The sequence below is a fragment of the Pseudopipra pipra genome, chromosome 2, assembly GCF_036250125.1.
Source record: "Pseudopipra pipra isolate bDixPip1 chromosome 2, bDixPip1.hap1, whole genome shotgun sequence".
Taxonomy (NCBI): domain Eukaryota; kingdom Metazoa; phylum Chordata; class Aves; order Passeriformes; family Pipridae; genus Pseudopipra; species Pseudopipra pipra.
The window spans coordinates 92,159,231-92,181,577 of NC_087550.1; the positions used below are offsets into that span (position 1 = coordinate 92,159,231).

A 22,347-nucleotide genomic window follows, 5' to 3' on the forward strand; every position below is an offset into this window, starting at 1 on the left:
CATCAAGGACTGCACGTAGTGCAAGCAGAATAATACCTGCTACTTCTCCAAGTCCAAGGAAGTGTATGGCATTTGGCAGAAGATGGTAGATCTTCACATTACCTCAGAGTTTTGTGTACTGTCTTATTTAATACTTCCTAAAATGTTTTAAACTATAGGTCCATATATTTTAATTCGTGCACACTGAAAGTCCATAGGCAAAATTATATTGAGTTCAGTCCTAACATACTGGTTAACCTTTCCCAAGGTGTTACAGCTTAAAGTTACTGAATTTGAATGCAGAAAAGTAAAGTGTTTTTTGAGCTCCATGGATAAAGGGGAGAAGCAAATAATATACAACATCATTGCAATGAGCATTGCCAAAGGCCAATTCACTAGTTGGGAAGTATCAGACAGAAGTGACAATAAAAATTTTCTTCTCTGACTGGATTGGGAAATACATAACTGCTCCACATTGAACAACATATTCCCGAATCTTGTCCATGTCATATTTCACTTTCATTTTAGAAAGATCTGAGTTAACAATGTTTCCTTTCCTTTTAGAAATAGTGACTGATGTTTGGCCAGTTAATTGTGTTCCTATTCTTCGCCTAAGCCCAAATATTTCTTTCAAGCAATTGGGAGCTCAGATAATGCCAGACAGAAAGCCATATAACTATTCAAAAAGGTATCTGTGAGTCAGAACTGGAACCATATCTGGAACCATGCCTGATATTTTCAAAGTGGAGAATGGTTGGGCAGGTTTTTTGGTAAATAGGGAATAGTCATAACACTCGTAAGGAATAAATGTGGAGAAAGGCAGTATCTATTAAGAGTACACCTAATAGGAAAAAGTCAGACAAGATCGAGGAGCAAAAAACAGAAGCAGGGGCATAGCTAGCAAACTGCAAGATAAGCAAAGATCAGAAGCAATTTTTCTGAGTTCAGTTTCATTATATTAATCAGTCAGGTATTTTGAGATGAAAGGAACAGAGGAAGTTAGTAAGAGGAGAGGTAATAAGGTCTTCAGCTCTACTGAACACAGGATGGAAGAAATGCACAGGTAATTATCTCCTGAGAAACTGAGATTAGCAAGCTATATGTGAGGTAAATTGTAATGTGCCATAAAATTAGCATTGTCGTTAGAATCAAAAATTTTTCGTGTCCTATGAAATTATTAACTTTAATCTTGTCTTAGTCTTTTCAGTTTCTTTGGTAGGATACCCCTGAGGATGAAGGCTGAATGATCAGAAGGAGAATGACTGTTTTAGAAGACAAGTTTTTGTTATTAACCATTGTTTTCTTTCATGAAGGGATTGTCAGTGTGAGTTCACTATGGTACAGAGGGCACATGATACGTAAGAAGTAGTTTGCATTCAGGGATGAATATTATGAGGATCCATTGTTTGTCATGGTTCTTTTGAGGTCTGTGGAGATAAGTTGTGATTTTTGCATTTATCACTCATATAGTCAGATATATTGGTCTTTGGGAATTTTCTTCAGATGATAAGTTTAGCAGGGTTGGTTGCTTGCTTGAAAGCTGGGCTGGGAGATAGTGGGAAAAAGTATTTTAAGATAAGATCTTCTAACAATTTATGTATTATGATTTCCCATGTAGATTCCACTCAAGGATACTAAATGTGACATCAAGGGGCAGCTTCTGCAGAGAGTCTGTATATGCTATTTGGGTTGCTTGTTCCAAGATGGAGTTGACTTTACCTTGCAAACAGCCTTGCTGTCATCACTGTTAATGCTTTCCTCTGTGTGACCGTGTATATGCCAATATCGCAGGTTCCTGTTGGTGTGCAGCAGTCAGATATAGGCAGATCCCAGGACTTCTCTAAAATCAAGGGACTCCAATTCCAATTTTTACTCATTTCCTTGTGGTTTAAAGGCCACTAGCAGAAATGATCCTAAGGATTATATTTTTAGCTCAGCATGAATGGTTTTATTGCTCATTTTCTATTAATGTGGCAAATAAATCCTTAGGTCTATTTTTTGACATCTCTAGTTCTCTACTTCAGCTTATTTCTTGAAGATCTTGATCCAAACTTCCAAACCTGCAGATGAACCTTGGTACTTACATTCATTATGCACCCTAATAGTAGTGTCTTACCGTCATATTCCTGATGACGCCAGTCTTCACTTGTCAGTATGCATCTACCCACAGAGCATCCTGTCTGCAACTGGGTTTGTGCTCCACTTCTCAGCTCCTTGACCAGCCTTCTGTCTACTTGGGGAACAGTTTTAAATATGGTCTCCTTTACCAGTTGCTGGTGATAGCTGAGAAAAGACTGCTTAAGTCCACTGTGCAGCAGTGCTTAGAAACTGCTCTGGTAACCAAACAGGCTTAGAAGTAGAACACTTGAAAATCAAAGAAGTCTCAGTGCTATACGGACCCAGTATAAAGTAGCAGGAAAGGCAGCTCATACAGGGGTACTGCAGACGCTGCAGGAATAACAAGACATGAACTGAATAAAGGCAAGGCAGCATGGCAGAAGTTGAAGAGGTAATGGGGGTCAGGGCAGCATAGGAGAGAGAAGAGCATTGGCAGCTGCTGGCAGATATAGCAGGGGTCACCAGAGAAGCATGCAGGTGATGGGTGCTGTTTGAAGCTCACAGGCAGGGGGCTTGAAACAGGGGAGTTGAAATATAGAGTGTGAAATGTATCTAAGAATGTAGTTGAAGAGAACAAGATGTAAAGGAGACTCTTTCTTCTTTTTATCAAATACTTCCTACTTGAGGCCAATTTTTCTTCTTTTCCAAGGAGGTTTCCTTCACCAGAAGTAAAATACTAATTTTCTCCCAAAGTCACTCTGTTCCAGGTTTCGAAAATCGCAGGGATGGGAGAGAGGTAAAACAGAGAGCAAATTAAGAACATCCATTTCCCTTAAGGGTTTGGGGTGGTATAAGGGCTCCTTTGAGCTCTCCCTTTGTCATTTGCTACTAGTGTCTGCATGTGTAGCCATCTGAAACTTGGGCAATTCAGTCCCAGTTCCCAAATCTTCTGAACATCTGAACGAAAGGTATGGAGACCTCAGCTGAGGAATTGGAGCAAACCCCTGTGGTTTGGGGGCTTTTTAAAATAGGGACCCTGCTTTTTCATGCAGGACAAGTACTACCCAAGTTCAACTGGTAGATTACAGCTGAGAGCTTGTAATTATGGCATGACTACTGCTTTGACCTTGGTCAATTTTTGCTATAATAATTTCTGCTGTACATAATCTGGGTTGATGCTTAATACCACTGATAAAACCACTTGTTTGAATGAATTAATGCATTTCTCATTAAATGAGCTCCTCATTACATTAATCAAATCAAGCAAATCGTGCTGGGTGGTTTGACCACTGTAATTAAACTTTCTTTAAAATCCACTCATTTGGCTTTTGATGAGGATTTTGATTAAATTCTTCCAAAATGTCTGGCCCAAGAGCTGATAAAGAGGAAAATAAGAGCTTGTGCTAGCGAGCTAGTCAAGTCATTAATTCAGCACTGAGTTACACTAATTTCTTACTGTTTTACCTAGCCAGAATATATAAAAATATTTGAAAATTGCAGTGTAAAATTAAACGTTTCTTGCAAGCGTGTCAAGAGAACAAACCTGTTTGCAGCTTCAAATTTAGTAACTGTGTCCCTGGAATATATAGAGGATCTAGATAAGCAAGTCACAACAAACAGGAAAATGCATTAGGCCGCTGTTTACTGATGTTAAGATAACACGAGGCACATCTTCAGAAAGCTGCTTTGAACATGCACCAACAGTTTTGCATATGATGACAGAATCAGTAAACATCTGTCTGCTCTCACCAGTGTCACTCACTTTCTCAAGTACCAGTCTTTCTGCTCAAAATAGCTGCATTCCTCAAATGATACAATATGTTTGGCATGATGCTGGTGTAAGAACTATTTTGCAAAACAGAGCAAGGCAAGGTCTGTTTTCTGGCCCTGCAAGTGTCCCTGCATGACTTGAATCCACTCTTTTAAGCTTTTTTCTCTGCCCAAAATAGGGTGCCTGCATCCAGATTGCTCATCAAGAATAGTCCTTCTTGGTAAGTGGTGTGGCCCAAACTATGCCAATGCATTGTCCTGGGAGAGTGCTAGTTCATAGAATCATAGAATATCCTGAGTTGAAAAGGATCCACAAGGATCATAGAGTCCAACTCCTGGCCCTGCACAGGATAGCCCCAAGAGTCACACCATGTGCCTGACTGAGAGTGTTGTGCAAACACTTATTGAACCCTGGCAGGTTTGGTGCTGTGACCACTTCCCTGGGGAGTCTGTTCCAGCCCAACCACCCTCTGGGTGAAGAACCTTTTTCTAATATCTAGCCTAAACATCCCCTGACAAAGCTTCATGCCATTCCCTCAGGTCCTCTCATGGGTCACCACAATGCCTGCCCCTCCGCTGCCCCTCGTGAGGAAGTTGTAGACTGCAATGAGGTCTCCCTCGTTCTCCAGGCTGAATGAGCCAAGCAACCTCAGCCACTCCTCATATGGCTTCTCCTCTGAACCTTTCACCATCTTTGCAGCCCTCCTTTGGATGCTCTCTAATAGCTTAATATCTTTCTTATATTGTGGGCCCAAAACAGCACACAGCACTCCAGGTGAGCACAGAGTGGGAAGCTGATATAAGCCAAACCCATAATGGTTAATGGATGGAGACCAGGGTTTGTTGCTAAATCCTGACCTCATTTTATATGCCAGAATAAGCATGACCAGAGAGACTTACCCCTCCACCACTCCCCCTTTCTGTCAGTGCCTTCCTTAGCCTCCTCCTAATTTGCAGCCCAGTGCTCAGTCCCACCTGGCAGCATCCCTTAGTGCAGACCTGCTGCCTGCACACTTAGTCGCCCACCCCAGCTTTTACATAGGGTTGGAAACAAGATCAAAGGCCCTTTTGAAATCTGCATTCATAAAGGTCATAACATCAAAGAGATGCTCTTTGACCTTAGTTCACATTACAGTTGTCTGATTAAGCTATCAGTTACTAGAATTGAAGCTGCCTGAAGAACCGAACCCTACAAAGTATAGAATCATAGAATCGATTGGGTTGGAAAAGACCTCCGAGATCATCGAGTCCAACCCTTGGTCCAAATCCAGTCCATTTACTAGATCATGGCACTCAGTGCCACGTCCAATCTGCGTTTAAAAATCTCCAGGGATGGTGAATCCACCACCTCTCTGGGCAGCCCATTCCAGTGCCTGATTACTCTCTCTGTAAAGAATTTTCTCCTGATATCCAACTTAAATTTCCCCTGGCGCAGCTTAAGCCTGTGCCCCCTTGTCCTATTGCTGAGTGCCTGAGAGAAGAGACCAACCCCCACCTGGCTAGAACTTCCCTTCAGGTAGTTATAGACGGTGATGAGGTCACCTCTGAGCCTCCTCTTCTCCAGGCTAAACAACCCCAGCTCCCTCAGCCTCCCCCCATAGGACTTATGCTCCAGTCCCTTCACCAGCCTTGTTGCTCTTCTCTGGACCTGCTCCAGCACCTCAATATCCTTTCTGAACTGAGGGGCCCAGAACTGAACACAATACTCAAGGTGTGGCCTCACCAACGCAGAGTACAGGGGAAGGATCACTTCCCTGCTCCTGCTGGCCACGCTATTTTTGATGCAGGACAAGATCCCATTGGCCTTCTTTGCCACCTGGGCACACTGTTGGCTCATGTTGAGCTTCCTGTCAATTAGTACCCCCAGGTCCCTTTCTGCCTGGCTACTCTCCAGCCACTCTGTGCCCAGCCTGTAGCGCTGCATGGGGTTGTTGTGGCCAAAGTGCAGGACCCGGCACTTGGCTTTATTGAACTTCATCCCATTGGAATCAGCCCATCTCTCCAGTCTATCCAGATCCCTCTGCAGAGCCCTCCTGCCTTCCAGCAGGTCGACACTCCCTCCCAATTTAGTGTCATCAGCAAATTTGCTGATGATACACTCAATCCCCTCATCTAAATCATCAATAAAGATGTTAAACAGGACTGGGCCCAACACTGATCCCTGGGGAACACCACTAGTGACCGGCCGCCAGCTGGATGCAGCTCCATTCACCAGCACTCTCTGGGCCCGACCCTCCAGCCAGCTCCTAATCCAGGAGAGGGTAGTGCACTTTCAGTTTTTACTTACTAAGTGTTAGTCTTCTGCATTGCAACTTCGTCTCGTATTAACTTGTCCCTGAGTGAAAGGATTAGTTATCACTTTATATCCCCAAAGAAATTTAATTCTTTATCCAGAAAATGAAAGATCAGTCTCAAGTTGAAGTGTTGAGCACTTGCAAGGACTTTGTAGATATAAAATGATGTGACAAAAATAGTGGTCACCCTGGGATGAGTAGAGGTGGCTAAGGACAGAGTTGATGAAAGCAGATTTTTCAGATACAAAGTCAATATGACTGACCCCGAGATTTTGGAAGAGAAATTCAGTCTTCCTAGCAGGTATTTATTATTTATTATTTTTCACTTCATGAAAAATGTTTTACTTAGATTTACCAAAGAAAGCCCACTAAGTTGTACAGGTATGAAATGGAACGATAAAAACTGAGTGATGAAATGAAAGCAGCACAAGACATAACAATAAACAAATTGCGCAAGAGCAGAGAGCCTGATTTGAATTCTTAGAATAAGTGTAGAATGCATTAAGGGGAAGCAACATTGGAATAGCAATATAAAGGTTTGCATCAAAAAGAAAGAACAAGTTCTGTGACATTAATCTTCCTGAGTACTCTTTAAGACATCTGAACTGATCCTGGAGCCGCCAACACCAACATTTCACTGATCATTTTCAGAGTCACCTTTGACTTTTCAGTGTAACATGTTCCAATTTGTTTCTCCGAAAGGATGCTTTAATCTGGAATATTTTAGTTCAGTTCTCTCAAGACTTGTTCACAGAATACATACTGTTAATCCATTTCCTCTCAACAAAGGAAAGGGGGCTGTCTTCATCACAAATGAGCCGCTGCTTCCCATGCTCTAGAAAGTGAATCTTGGCTCAGTGACCAGCAAGTGATTCACCAGACATTTGGCCAGGGATAGGAAACCTCTTCTTCTGGTCACGTGAATTCAGGCCACAAAGTTCTGATTTAGGGCAGAAAACTCATGCTTAAAATCTCTCCAGCACCTTCTCCTTCATCATTAGAGTTCAATTTGGAAGGACAAAAACCTGGAGACTCACTGATGAATATTTTAAGGCTGGCAAATAATCCAGCCAAAAGCATGAACCCCAGCTGTCAAAACATAGAAAACTTAAGCTTTACAATAAAACAGATTTCTGTTATTTCTGACTGGCTAGGATTCTTTTGCTTAGATCAAGGGCAATAAGTCATTGATCAAAATTTCTTTTTCTTCTTCACATTTTTGATGTTAGGAAATGCTTTCAAACTCCCCACAGATATTTCAAGCACTGACTTTCCTGCCAAGCAGTCTCCGAAAGCTATTCCTTTTTTCTCTCCTCTCCCCCTGCCTCTGCTTATCTGCCTCACCGTGCTGTCACAAGATTTCTCAAGTGTCCACAGTGAATTTCTCTAACACTCTTTTGAATGGTTCTGTGCTGCATTCCGTGGCCTTAAGGGGAAGCAGATCCTGGGGAAGAGAAGATGGAGACTTCTTTAACTTCAAGAGGAAATTCAGTTTATCTACTAACTGGAGATGAAGCTATCTGAATGCCAAGGCACAGCATTCTCCTGGCACCTGTAGAGACCTAATTTTATAGCACAAAGGACCCACAGGCTTTTACTAATCCTTAGCATGGTTTGAGGAAGAAAGTAGAACTGACAAAAGAAAGAGCATGCAAGGGAGCACTGGAAGCAGAAGGCTGGAGGCGTGTGTGTGTGCGTGAGTGTGTCTGCGTGTGAGCATCCTGGCACTGGCATTCTCATGGCGTTCCCCTGCCTGCAGAAGGAATCACACGGGACCAGATGGCTGGATGGGGCCGGGCTGTGGGTGGGGATGGCAAGTATGTCCTTGGCTTAGTCGGGTGAAATGTAAGTGCTCTTGTGCTATAGATGGGAGACATTGACACATTCCGGCTGTCGAGGGATCATAGGGGCCAATCCTCACCCCAGACCACAGAATTCTGCAGCTGAGCATCCCCTTACAGCTTCTGCCCTATCCCTGCCCTGTTCCTGAAGAACACAGTTTGATCTCTCATTCCCTCATAACATCAAGCTCCCAATTCCCACGCACAGGTTAAAAAAACCAGTGTGAATGCTGTGCCTGTCTCCTGTAGTCCACTTCCTGCCTTGAAGCAGTAACACACAGAGCTGGCATGAGCTGCCACTACCACACAACTCCCAGAAAGGAAGACATGCAGGATGAAACCATTCCAGCAGAAAAGGAGAGTAAGAAGATGGATGCCTTGAAAACAATGAAACATCTTAAAATGTGTCAGAGTTGGTGGCATTTTGGCCTCCCACGTGTCCAGGACTCATTAGAGTGTTTCATTGTCAGTGGTTTTCCAACTATGAATTCACAAGCCAGTAAGTTTTAAAACACCAAGAGGCTACAGAGATTATTTACTGAGATACAAGTATCTCAAGTGCCAGTGCAGTTGTCTTATGGAGACAAAGTCTGAATTTTTCTGTGAAAATTGTCTATAATCACCTTTTCAGTGCCCGTGTTTCTTTTTTTTTGTCACATGGTTAGTGGTATTTTTCCTAGGTGGGTTAAAATATCTAACATCAATGCAGAAATACTTCAGCAAGCTCTGCTAGAAGAATTACATAAACTAAATGAAATTGCAGTTTCTGACAAACATCAGTACGGTAGGAACAGCATGTTATAATAATCAACAAATATCTGTGGCATGTTTCTATTTTCATTCTGTAACTCGAGGGCACAACCAAATTTTAACAAAGGGATATTTACCTTATTTTGTATACTTTTGTTTATTTTTCATGCTGCAGAAACAGTATAAAGATTCACAAGCCCTCAGCTTTTCTTTTGCCCAATGGTAAAGCCACTTTTAAGTCAGTCTGGGTTGTTATTTTTTTTGACTGAATGTCTCAGGCATCTAGTAATTCCCTTCAGACCAAGCCAAGATATGGAGTCAGTGCTGGTCTCTGAAGGACTGAAAAAAAAATGCTTTTATTATGCCCTCTGGAGAAAAGATCAGTCTCAGAGATTCAGATAGTGCACCATGCAAAAGTTGCTTTTCAGACACTACACCTGCAGGCTGCCTGTAATCAATTAATATTGGGTGTCAAGCAGTCAGCTGTCTAAAAACCAATTTATTATAAAGGCAGAACTTAACCTGTTTCTTTGCCTTTTTTACATACATTTTGTTTGGTTCATATGTTTCTGTGAGTTAAGACTACAGAAGCTATAATACTAACCTTCAGTCAGAGCTTACTGTATTCAGCACACTAGAAGCACACAGGCATTGGGCTTCATCACTAGGTGCCTAAGGGAGAGAAGAAGTAATTTAATGTGAGTCCGTGGCCAACTTACTTTGCAGTAAAGTAGATTTTCTGTACTGTAGTTTTTTGTCCCAGTTCATGATAAGCCCAGAAATTGGTGTATTTTAAAATGGAACTAGCTGACTTTTTTTTATGACCTCAGAGATCTCTATTCCCTGCTGTACAACATCATGTTATTTTTCATATCTTAAGTTTTGAGACAGCAAAGGGAGGAGGTCGGGCAGGCAGATTCTATCAACACGACGATGCCTGCTGTGGCAAGGGCAATGCATAAGCTGGGCTTTGATCAGGACATAAAAGAGGGAACTGATTTTCCAACTTTTTAAATTTTTCTGGATAGATTTTATATTTAAGCCAGATACTACTGGTTGGCAGACTCAGAGGGAACCTGCCTGAGAGATACAGCTGGCCAGCAGGCACAGAGGAGGTAGTGAGGATGGTAGCCCCAAGACCTGGGATGGGTTTGCATTCGTCAGCTGTGAGAAAGTCAGATGTATGCCAACTACCCACCATAGATGTCTGTCTGACTATTCTTAAAATCATTCCATTAAGACCATTCTGCAACTTCCCTGAGCAATCTGTTCCTGTCCTTTCATATTCCTAGGGCCAGAAAATTCCCTGTTATATCTCCCAAATCTTTTTTGGTTACAAATCAATCTTGTTTCTTCATGTCTTGCTCCAGATGGAACAGCTAATCAGCTTTCTCTTGACAGTCTTTCACATGTTAGAGAACTAATAATGTGTTTAGTCCTCAAAAATTCTCGCTGAGCCCAGTTCCCAGCCTTTCTTCACAGGTAATGTTTTCTGGGCCTCTGATTACACTTTCAGCTCTCCTCCAGGCAGCATTCGGCTTGCTGGAGTATTAAACAGCAGTGCCCTGGAGTGGAGTTTTGCTGAGAACTTGTTAGTGCCAATTAGGATGGAATAAGGACTTTCCATGACTTACATGTAAGATGTTTCCAGATGAAGTTTGTCTTTCTCACAGCAGCATCTTGACTTACTCCCAATTTTGATCCAGTCTAACTCCTATGTCCCTTTTTGCAGAGCTGTTGGCTGGCCAGTCACTCCTCATTTTTCATCTGTGCATTTGATTTCTCCTTCCTAGCAGTAGCATGTCATGCTTGTTTTTGCAGATTTCACTGTGGTGACTTGAGATAATTTCTCCATTTTAGGAAAATTGTTCTGAATTCTTACCCTGTTTATCCTACTGTTGTGGATTAACCCTGGCAGGCAGCTAAATCTCGCACAGCCACTCGCTCACTCCCTGCCACAGTGGGAAGGGGTAAGAATCAGTAGAAGTGAGAAAACTCATGGATTGAGATAAGACACTTTAATAGGTAAAGCAAAAGCTGCACATGCAAGCAAAGCAAAACAATGAACTCACTCACCGTTTCCCATTGACAGGCAGGCGTTCAGCCATCTTTAGGACAGCAGGGCTCCATCACAGTAATGGTGACTTGGGAAGATAAACACCATCACTCTGAATGTGCCTCCCTTCCTCCTTCTTCCCCCATCTTTTAATTGCTGATCACAACATCACATGGTGTGGCTTATCTCTCTGGCCAGCTGGGATCAGCTGTCCTGGCTGTGTCCCTCCCAACACCCTGTGCACCTCCAGCCCCCTCGCTGGTGGGGTGGGGTGAGAGGCAGAAAAGGCCTTAACAATGTGCAAGTGTTGCTCAGTAATAACTAAAAAAAGGTGTGTTATTACCCTTATGTGGTCACAAATCCGAAACGTAGCACCATATGAGTTACTATGAAGATAATTAACTCGATCCCAGCTAAAACCAGTAAACCTTTCAGCTGCTTGTGGACTTATTCAGCTCAGTGCCCACTGCTGGTTTTAGAAGTGCACTCTCTAGCTTACATACCAAGTAATTAATGGAAAGATTGACTAGCACTGGAACTGAGACAAGCCCTGATGGTACATATTTGAAATGTCCTCTTGGTTTGACAGAAAATCATTAACTGGAAAACATTGCAAAGCAACTGGTACATCTGGTTATCTGCATTTGAGTTCTTCCATGAATACTGCTGAGTTAAAAAAAGAGAGAGTGCAACACTGGAAGGGACTCCTCAAACATACACATTGCTGTTCTAGCAGGAAAAAGCTGAAAGAACAAACTCGTGCAAGATATTCATCATATTGCCTACTCTGCTCTGGGAAGATTGTCAGATACAGCAAAGTAATCATAGTACAGGAGCCTGAATAGAAGTCATGATTGCTTAACTAATGGACTACTAATTCTGTTATCTTTATAGGCAGACATTCCAATCAACCATGATCAAATTGAAGATGGGGCAGTTCTAAGTCAATGTTTGCCCATTCTGTTTTGCTAAAATGAAAATAAGAAAGTCTGTCAGTCTGTCGATCAAGCCCTGCAGTCTTGTACCGTTATCTGACTTGTGTAAAGGGTTTTTCATCTTCATCTGTGGTAGGCAGTCTCAGAAATGGACTGTTATGACAAAGCTGTCATTTCTGCCCCAGTGCAGTAGTGATTTTGTAGTTTCCATCATTTTCGGATGTGAGATGTATGTGACCAACATCATCAGGGAGGCATTTATAGCTTGTGTGTTAAAATTTACCCTTTCTTGCCAATAGTTGGCAGGATTCACCTTTTATTTCAGGTCACACTGGCCTCTTCTGCAAAAGTCAACTAACTGGCAGAGTAAAAAGCACTATGCTATATGTGTGGTGTCATAGGTAATTATTTATGCAGTAGTTGCATGTGAAAACACCAACCAGATGTCACTGCCTTATAGCCCAATCCAGACATGCAACAAATTTGTGTTCAGAGAGCTCCTGAGGTTACAGATGTGACTATGTGTGTAACCCAGGTGAGATGCTGCTCACTGGCTGCATCACTGAAATCACCCTACTATTAACTTTGACATAAAGGATGTCCTCAGACATCTTGGGTTACCCAAATCATCTCAAGCCTGACATTTGAGCTAACGTGTTTTGTCTCACAGTTGGTCTCCGATGAGGAAATGCAGAACATTGGCTTAGGTGGCACATGTCACAAGTGGTAATTAGTTAAATCAGTGTAACTCAACTGCATTTAATTATATGGTCATAACTGCAAGTCATGTGTCAGGGAAAAAGAAGAGGATTAAACAGACAAAGGAAGGGAAGGTAGAATGAAGGGACAGGATAACAATGTAAAACCAGGCCTTGTCAAAAGGAAAAAAACCCACAGTGCTATTGACTCCCCTTCCCTCCTTATGCCCTAGTTTGTACTCCTGACTTTAGTATAGGATATTTTTAGAAAATGTAGGAGGTTTAAATTTTTTTAAGTAACAAAAAGACAAAACTAGGAAAAAAGATGAAATCGAATTTTTGCTGAAGAGAGGATGCTCTTATTACATATGCCACCAAGACTTGAGAAAGCAAGCCTTTTGCCATTGCAAAGCTCACTAGTAATTACAACCCAAGTATTGTGGCATTTCAAAAGCCACAGTGCCTGGGTCACTTTATGAAAGAAATTGTCATTTACATGCCTGGTCATTGACACTGGCAGCCACTTTCTTTGCAATCCTTTAAAACAATTCTGGGATTCTTTCTTCATTTTTTTAAAGAGCATACGTGATCAGTTGGTCCCCATGAGAGAAAGCTACTTCAGCCACCTAAGTGTGTCCTAGGAGTAATTCACAGGGAACTTGGAAGTTGCTTGGGAACACAGTAGCAGTGAAAATGCCTGTAGCAGAGCTGACAGGGGAGTTGCAGAAACGTCAGCTGCTTTGCTTGCAAAACATATGCACTGCAATAATTGATTGCACATCAATGTGCAGGATGTTGGCTCTGTCCCTGTGTGAGGGACATTGCAGAGAGACCTGTGATGCCCATGGAAAAATATCACCTGGGACTTCCTGCACTCCCATGTGTGCTGAGAGGCTGAGCTTCCCTTATTCCCCAAAAAGAAGCCATCAGCCTGAGCACATTAGTAGTATCACTTGCCTTTTTTGAGACATTCTGTCATGATGGTAGGACAGAGCAGAAACAAGGCCTGATGTTTTTAATGCATGAAATACATTAGAAATTATTTTTTGGATGCTCAGATTTGATGCTGTGGTACATGCCACGCATTTGGTACATGTGGTACAAACCTGAAGGTCAGCCTTCAGAGAGAGAAAAATTTTCATGTTTGTGGGTTTGATGGTGTCAAGGACCTGCTTCTAAAATGTCAGACCATCTGAGGACCCTCAGGGCCCCTCTCATTCGTGCCCCTCACTCAGTCCAGGCTGCCCTAAAGTAGTGTGAAGTCCACATAATTTTTAGAAATACATTGACTGAGCAAAAGGGGCTTCTGCTTTGGTCACCTCTAGGCTGCAGTCCATGCAGGTTTGATGTGTTCTGTCAGTCTCAGCTGAATCCTCAGTCTTTAGCTAAATGCGTCTTTTAGGAGCTGTTTAATCCTTTGTAGGAATTATTTCACTATAATATGTTACAGTGTCTAGTACACACAAATCCTGACAATTTTTCATTGTCCACAAACAGACCTTTTTTCTCTTTCATGGGGAATTGATTTTGAGAAAAAAATATACCTACTGTGATGCTGAATTTTCCAAAAGCAATCTTCCCTCTAAGTGCAGGCCAGCCCAATACCAAGTAGTTTGTTGGAAGTGCTGAAATCAAACAGCCTTAGGTGGCACAGCTGCTGGAACAATATCAACCAAGGGGGAATAGATATATCAGTGATAAGGGACAAGATGGCCTCCACTAATCCAAACCGTTTACCCACATGTTTCTGCTTTCCATAAAAGTACAAGTGTCACTTGGCTGTCATTTAACAAGATTACAAAGCAAGGCCAAGCAATTTTAACTGTTTGCTTCTGAAATTAAATCTATCCCTTCTGAATGGGGAGAGCCAGAGCCAAATACATGTAAGACTAGAGTATGTCAAAGCACACTGTGACTTCTGTCATTTCATTCAGGTGTTCAGGGATTAAGCTTGCTCTAGCTTTCTGCAAAATGTGTCCCTCCCAGTGCTCCCCAGGACCAATAAATCTTTTTCATTTCCTTATGAGAGACAAGGAGCAGCAAGCTAACCAATCAGTCGAAATCATCTTACTTAGAAACACTAATTCTAAGCAGTTTGTGTAGCAGTTAATGTGTTTATACATCTTTTTCTCATTTTAGAGTCCTGTGCTATCAGTCAAGTTGTGATAGATTATCCTCTAGCTTGAATAAATGAACCTAGAGTTTCGGAAGAAGGCTCGTGATCTATCCAGCTGTTTTGCCTAAATTCTCCAGAAAGTACAGTAAGTTTACCATAGTTGCCTAAATCATTTAGGCATCTTTGATTTGTATTAAAACAAAGGTTTAACATTTCTAGGCTTCAGTTTAGGGTAGGTCTTCAAGACGTGGTGTAGTGTTATGTAACAGACCCCCATGGTAGCTCCAAGGAAGCTCTTGGTGAGTACAAAGGCAGTGCAGTGCCCATTTAGGAAGTAAACTGGGACCCAAGAAGGAATAGGGCCCTGTCAGCCCCATCACCGGTACTTTCGTGGCTCCTTGGTGCTGTGTGAGAGCTGCAGCCCTTGATCTATGATGTTTTCCACAGCAGAGATGGAGCTGAGGAATCCAAATAGCAGTTGTAGGGCTGTGAAAGTGCACTGGGGTTGCAGTTCCCAAATTTTTGTGTCTCTTCCTTGGCTGACACTGCATCCTGATAGCTGCCTTTTGCCCTCTCTCAGACCCTTGCAGCTAAGGAAGTCTCCAAACAGCTGATTTCCCAAAGCTGACAGGGCACAGGGGAGAGCTCATTCCTGGCTTTGTCCTGTTTCCTAAGCTCTTGCCAAAATACCTAACTTTTTTACCATAGCAATAATTCTGAGAATGTTACTGGTTTTATGATCTCTTTATAGCGAGGTGGAGTCTCCCTGTGTATGCTCCAAGTGCTATTTCATTTACCTGTTGGGACTAACTGAAGCAGAGTTTGGATTCATACCATTATTTTAATAGCCCTTGCTAGGTCTGTTTTCCATTAATTTGCCTAATCCCCTTTGAACCTCTTCATATTTTTGGCTTCCACAATACTGTGTGCATTAAGTCTCCATTTAATTATGTGTTGTGTGAAAAAGTGCTTCCTATTTTTCAGTTTTGACCATTTGCCTGATAATCTCATTAGGTTCCCCGTAATTTCTGTATTGTGGGAAATAACCTATCGTTCCCAAGTTACCTTCTCTGTGCAGGAAGGGATTTTGTAGGTCACTATCATATTTCCTATCAGTTGTCTGCTTTCCAATCAGGCATCCTCAAAGTACACACTTTATGCCTCTCTATGTAGGATGTGCAATGGACAGGAGAGTGGAGCAGAGAAGGGGAGATCTCAGTGCTTTGAGCTGAAGTTCCCTTACTTGTTGTAGGATAATCGAAATCACGTGGAATTCTGAGTGAAGAAGGAAGCTGAATGCCAAATCTGTACAAGCATATCATGCCTACTCCTTTCTTTTGTGTCCCCAAAGAGGTTGCTCACACTTCAAAGGAAGAGATGGACTAAAATCAGGGCTAAAACACACATCCACCTGACCTTAGTTCTAGAGAGAGTGGCTAGTTGGAAATAAGAGGAAATGTTGACACAATCTTCATGAGAACCATGGTTTTATCACTTCTTTGTGGTGTTCTTGCATTTCAGTTTTTCAGTGCACAATTTTTAGTTACTTCATCACAAGAGCAGTTCAATTATCTGTGCTGTGTTTCAGCTGTTCCCACTAAAAAATAACACTAAAGTTGCTACAGTATCAGTGTAGCAGGTTTGTCTGTCCGTCTTCACCATTAATCATGTTAGGGTTCCTTTTTTCTTCTACCTCTTATGAATTTGGCAGCCTCCAGGAAGCTCAACAATAGCTGAGACTCTGTGCTTCCTCTTCAGTTTTTTTTTTTCTTTTGAGCTAGCCTTTAACTTTGTTCCAGTGCTTGAAATGTCTAATATTCCATCCAAAGTGAATATTCAAATATATTTTTAGATTTCCTCTTTATGTCTTTTTGTAGTCTCTAGAGTCTTGCATCCGCCCCAGTTCAACAAAAGCACATGATGAAGTGCCTGTATGCTTTGCTGTATTGGGACCTGAACACCAATTTCTTCTTCTCAGTTTTGTTTTCAAAACATTTAAAATTCCCCATCATGTCTAGCAAGTCATTTTACTTATTTTAGCCTGGTTTTAATACTAGCAATCTTCAAATTAATGACCGTAAGTCTTAAATGTTTGTGCACATCTATATGCATGTTACTGTCACTGAAATTTAAAAGCTAATGATACTATGATCCTAAAATCCTTTTTGTTTCTTGGCATGTAGCTTGTATACTGAGATCATAATAATAGACTTCTGGTCAGAAGCAATTGTCTCCATTTAAAACTAAATCTTTGGCAAGTATTTCCATATAATATAGGATACTAAGCTGTTCTTTCCTTAAAATCAGAAGAATAGTGTAGTAAATAATTGCTGTTGTCTTGTTTGGTATATCATCAATACCTCATGAAAAATAGTGGCAAACTGCAAATGATAAATACATATCCAAAGACAGCCCAGACCTGAAGCTTTTCTTTGAGATGATGCTGGCTGGGGTTTTCTTAGGGCTTTTTAAATAATTATCAAAATTTCAAGTAAAATAATTTACAGATTTTAAAAACCCAAGTGGTGTTTTTTCTTCAAAGACGTAATCCAGCATACCACCTACTCTTTCAGTGCAAGCATCAATCACCAGTAGCCAAGTTGGAATCAGAATAAAAATGCACTATTCTCCAGACACTAACTTAGATTTACTCAAACAAGCATTGACAAAGTTAAACAAGCAATAAAAGTGGTGGTCTGGGGGTACTGACTGATAGATGAGTTCCTCATTTGTGAAGGCATTTGAGCCCTCATAGGACTCAGGGCAGCATTTAAACAGTTTTGTTTCTCTTTTTCTCCCTCTGGCTCTCTTATCTATTGATGTAACTGGTGTTGCATGAGAAATTACCTCATTTCAGTGACTGGAGACAGCTTTTCTATCAGCTGCGGTAAGGCTTCTTCATTTATTTAATGAACCTAGATAGGTAGAAAATTAAGTATTAGGAGCTGAAGATAAAAAAAAACGAAACCAGAATGTTCTGTGTATTCAGGTGGTTTAAAAAAACTATATCGTTATTAACATAGCCAGTACATATAATTGGTATTTGGATTATGGCATGATTATTACTCTGCAGACAGGGGACTCTGTTAGCACTCAGTCATCAATGAAGTAGCTGCATTCTGTCCTCATCTCATCTCTGAAGCTGAAAGAAGAGCTAGTTATTATCTTCAAGTGAGTTATTAATGAGAGGAAAAATCATCCCCAATTACTGTGAAGCAAAATATTTCAATGTTATATATCTCAGACTTTAATTTTGATCCTTCATGAGTTCTTAAACTTAGATGGTATTCATTTTTCCAAACATTCCCACATCAACATATTGAGAGGAATTTGCACCTGTCCAAGTGCTGGCTTCCCTAAATGTATGCTTCAGGGTCACAGAAGTGCTGCCCACCCCATCTTTGTGCTGCTGGAGACTGATTTCCACTGAGATTCCTTCATGCTACACCATAGGAACAGAGTCACAAGTGTAGGCTTTGCCAGAGAAGAAATTCTGACTTGCCTATACTGTCTTTGTTCACAGTCCTTTTTTTTTTTCTTAACTAGAAACAGCCTGGGATTTATTTAAAAGGACTAATTCTGCTCTTTAGCTTTTCTTTGAATCCTTTTGAAATTAATGGTTTGGAAATTTTGACTCCGAACGTCCTAGAATAAAACCTGAGCAACACAAAGGTGATGATTTATATTCAGTTAAACATGTGGGCAGTAACCAGGAGATGGGAGAAGTGCTGTCCATACTGTGAATCCATCCATCAACACAGATGCGAAGGTCTGACCTTGGCAGATTCAGGAGGTAGGAACGTCAAACACAGTTTGCAGTCAGTTGGAAATGTAGCTACTAGACAAAGAAAACTCAATAATTACACAGCTGTTTCAGTAGATTACAGACTTCCTAGAAAACAATAAAACCCCCATCTGTGAATAGAAAAAAAGTAAACTTTTTTTTAATTCAAAAACTTAATTCCTGAAAGTCATCAGATATGTCCCCTGTAAACTTCTTATCTCAACAGAGTCTGTAACCAATCGTTGTAGATTTCTCTACAGCATTTATGCCCATTAATGCTTCATTGATTTACAGTGAAACTGCTGAAGGACTGTCTTGAATAGACATATAAATATTAATTTCTTGTGAAGGATGGCTGCTATTACACTAAATATTAAATGAATTCATAATACTTGGACATTTGCAATAAATCACTACTGGGACTGCGTACTAACATCCCATTCCAATTTTTTGTAAAATTTTTTTAATTTTAAAGCAGGGAAAAGGACTGGTTGCTCCAGAAGATATGTACAGCTTTGTAACACTGGAATCATTAACGAATTCCCACAGCACAAGAAGGAGTTTTAACTTAGTCCCATTTTACAGAAAGGGGGAGGAGACATGAAGTGGTTTAGGTTGAACTGCTGATCGTAGGAGGTTCAAACCCTGTCTATTTCTCAGGAGAGGCATCACAGGAAATTATCAGCTCCTGATAGCCCTTGTTTTGCTTGAAATGCTCTGAGCAGCATCGGCATAGGATCTGGCCTTACGATACCAGCAGGCTGAGAGCCAGACTCTAAAGGAGAAAGAGCTGGATATATTGTCTTATCTCCATGCACACATAGTGGTTGGTATCAGTTCACCTCTAAATATTTTGCCCAAGGCCACAACTGGAAAGATGGTACTGCTCAGGTTTTGACTAGGCTTAATTGAATTAAGTCATCTTCTCTCTTCAGAGACCGCAGATCTTCATTTCAGAAGTTTAGTAAAATGCTCAGTTGGGGCTAAAAATCAATTGTTTATTTTTCCTTTTGTTAAAGTGGAACAAAGGGTATATCAGCAAGTTCGGTATAGCTTTCTGTTATCCGAAGGATAGTAGCTTAAGTGTAGAAATTTATGCCAGGGCTAACCTTGTAGAGTGGAAGCCATTCTTGTAAACAAAACTGAATGACTGTCAAACTCATCTGCTTTTTAATGTGCAGATGTGTGTGAATATATGCACCCCCTTCTTCCCAAATATTTTTGCTTCTGTGACTTAAATGGTCTAAGTAGCACAAGGTTTTTCTAATGAAAATTTGCCAAGGTATTTAAATTAGAAGCAAAAATTAGAAGATCTGCTACAACACAGGAATATTAATTGTTCGTTATACAGGGCTTTAGTTCACATAGCTACTTTGCATGTGCAAAGCTGCCAATTAAAGAGGCTCAAAGTGCTCACTGCAGCACAATAGCCGTTTCTGCAGAGCCCCACAATGGCTGTTGTATTCTGTCACTGACCTTTGGACACCTTCAAATACGTATTTACACAGGATGCTGGGATCATTAGAGCTGTTGTTTCAGTGTGCCACAGGGAAAGGAGAGTTTTTCAGTTTCGTGAAGAGCTTTAAAATTTGATGTAATGATGACAGCAACGATATTGCTTAATTAGAGAGTGAGAGAAACACTGAAGTATTTTTTTGATATTTCAGGTGAATTCCAGGATGCATACCTGACACATTATCCACAACGGTCACTTCCCACTGGGAAAAGAGGATATTTATCAGGGCATTTGGTCTGCTTTACTGTTGTTTCCAGAGGAATTGATTTAGGTTTTTTGACCTGATGGTGCCATATGGTGCCACCCTGCCTCCTTTAGCTTTCATCGATTCTGACTGGGTGAACATCTTGGCAGGATGGATACTTTCATCCTGGAAGTGACAAATGCTCTTTTAAAACATAACCAGTGGCATTCAGGAGACACAGTTCAGACTCTACTCTTCAAAAATCCGTGGATGTTGGCTGTATCACAACAACTGTGCTTCCTTTTAGCTCTTCCGTATTTAAACATCTAAGGTTTTCTTACCAGTCTGTGACAGTTAAAGAGAGCAGACAAGAACTTTGGAAACAGAGATACCAGATACTCCAAGTACATTTACAGTAGTAAACCCAAGTATCTTCTAAAAGCTTATATTTATTTTACTGTAGCCCTCCTATTCTTTAAAGCTGCTTTGAAAAATTACTTCAGCAGTCAGAACATAAAAGACCATAATTTTAAACCTTGCATGGGAATTTTTGTCTGCAGAGAATAAATAAATTACTGGCTTGTGTTTCAAAGTGTGTTCTTACTTGAAGATAGAAAGGTAGTTTCTGTTCCATAAGTCTTGCAGTTGCTGGGTTTGATTTTATCCCCTGGGATCCTATTATTGAACAAATTATCAAATACAACTAAACCTCACAGCCCTGAGTCTCTGAAGTTTTTGGGTATTGCCTTGCTCTTCTGACAAAAGAGGAAGAAATTGAATAGACCTTTTGCAAAACTTCTTGTATCATTTTTTAGAAATGGAAAATTTACTGCAGGTTGCAACTCTAGCCTAGTGCTGTGTGGCATGTACCAGAGGATGGCCAGTTTCTGCACACAAACCCTCTACGCAAAAAACTTTCAAGATGAAGGACATAGTATTTGGTATTTATGTGTGCTTGAAGTAAATGTGCAGCAGGATTTCTCACTGCGCTAAGACTCACAATGTCAGATATGTTTCTTCAGTAATGCAGGCTGAACTATTTTTTTTCACATTAATTGAAAAGATGCTGTTATCTTTTTTTCATTCTTCTGTATCAGAAACCCTTGTAGAACTTTGAAACTTCTCATGCACTGCCACTGCAATTGCCAATTGTGAATTTTGTGGTCTATCTTCAAATATCAAGGTGATACTGTTGCCTTAACACATGAGAAGTGACCCACTTCTAGGAGGGAGACACGAATAGGTATCGCTGTGTGATGCAGGATGTGAAGGGAAGCACATGCTCAAAAGAACTGTTAAACCACTGTCTCGTGCTTCCATTCTCCCTACAGTAAATCTGCATCAGATAGTAAATGAGGCAGTAATGATGAATGCTTCCCTTCAATGGGCTGGGATCTGAAATCTCTCCTCAGCCCATTGGGCTTCCCAGCAGAGGTTTTTGGCCACAAGTCCTGATTTGTTACTTGTGAGATATTTCTCTATTGAGGGACAGCGTTATCCTGGAAGGGAGAGGGCAGCATTCTGCTGTCTTCTTTGCATGGGAAGTTTGTACCTTTGCTGTCCCACTGTAGCTGCACTATTTCTTTCAAAAGGCACATGATCACTACCTGGATAGATTTGAAAATGGAGATAGTCTGTGCAGCATGTTTGGTCCTTACTCTGATGAATGAGTTGAAGCCCTGTTGGACGGGGAGGATCTTTATTACAGAAAGCTCAGGTTCTACCTGGATCCACCTCTAGTCATGATAGTTTTGAGAGGTTTTCTGCCACACACACTGGGATTGTTCAATAGAAAATCAAAGGGAGTTTGTATGTCTGCTCACTGCCCATATTTCGTTTGGTTCCTTTGCAGAAGGAGAAGAAGAGCGGGCTGTTGAAACTTCTAGCAGGAGCATCAACAAAAAAGAAGTCGCGCTCCCCACCTTCTGTGTCCCCCACGCATGACCCCCAGACAGCCATCGAAGGAGTTCTGCAAGGAGCAGTGGGACCTGAGCTCTCCTCTCTCTCCAGTCATGGCCGAGCTGGCTCATGCCCTATTGAGAGTGAAATGCAAGGAGCTATGGGATTGGAGCCTCTGCACAGGAAAACAGGCTCCTTGGATTTGAATTTTTCCATCCCTTCTCCTGCCAGGCCACCCCTCTCTTCCATGGCAGCTATTCGGCCAGAGCCCAAGCCTTTACCCCGGGAAAGGTAAGCTGTGTATTTCCTGAAGTTGCCAGTGTCCTCAGGGAGCATTTGGAGGAGGGCTGCAAGTTTAACTTGCTCAGGGGTTGTTGCAGTTTTGCTGCTCTGTGAATTGACTGTAGGTGGCTCAGCTGTCTTTTAGGAAGACAGGGCTTACACCTGTCTGCCCATTGAAAGTCATT

The 22,347-nt window shown here is 41.4% G+C and overlaps 1 protein-coding gene across 2 annotated transcripts in view; it reads left to right on the forward strand.

Moving 5' to 3' along the window:
* Positions 1–22,347, forward strand: part of SH3RF3 (SH3 domain containing ring finger 3) — a 257,494-nt gene that overhangs the window by 222,607 nt on the left and 12,540 nt on the right. For both annotated transcript variants that reach the window (XM_064646412.1, XM_064646413.1), the window contains one exon: positions 21,834–22,171. In XM_064646412.1, the coding sequence (XP_064502482.1) occupies positions 21,834–22,171 (338 nt within the window). The remainder of the gene's footprint in view (positions 1–21,833; positions 22,172–22,347) is intronic.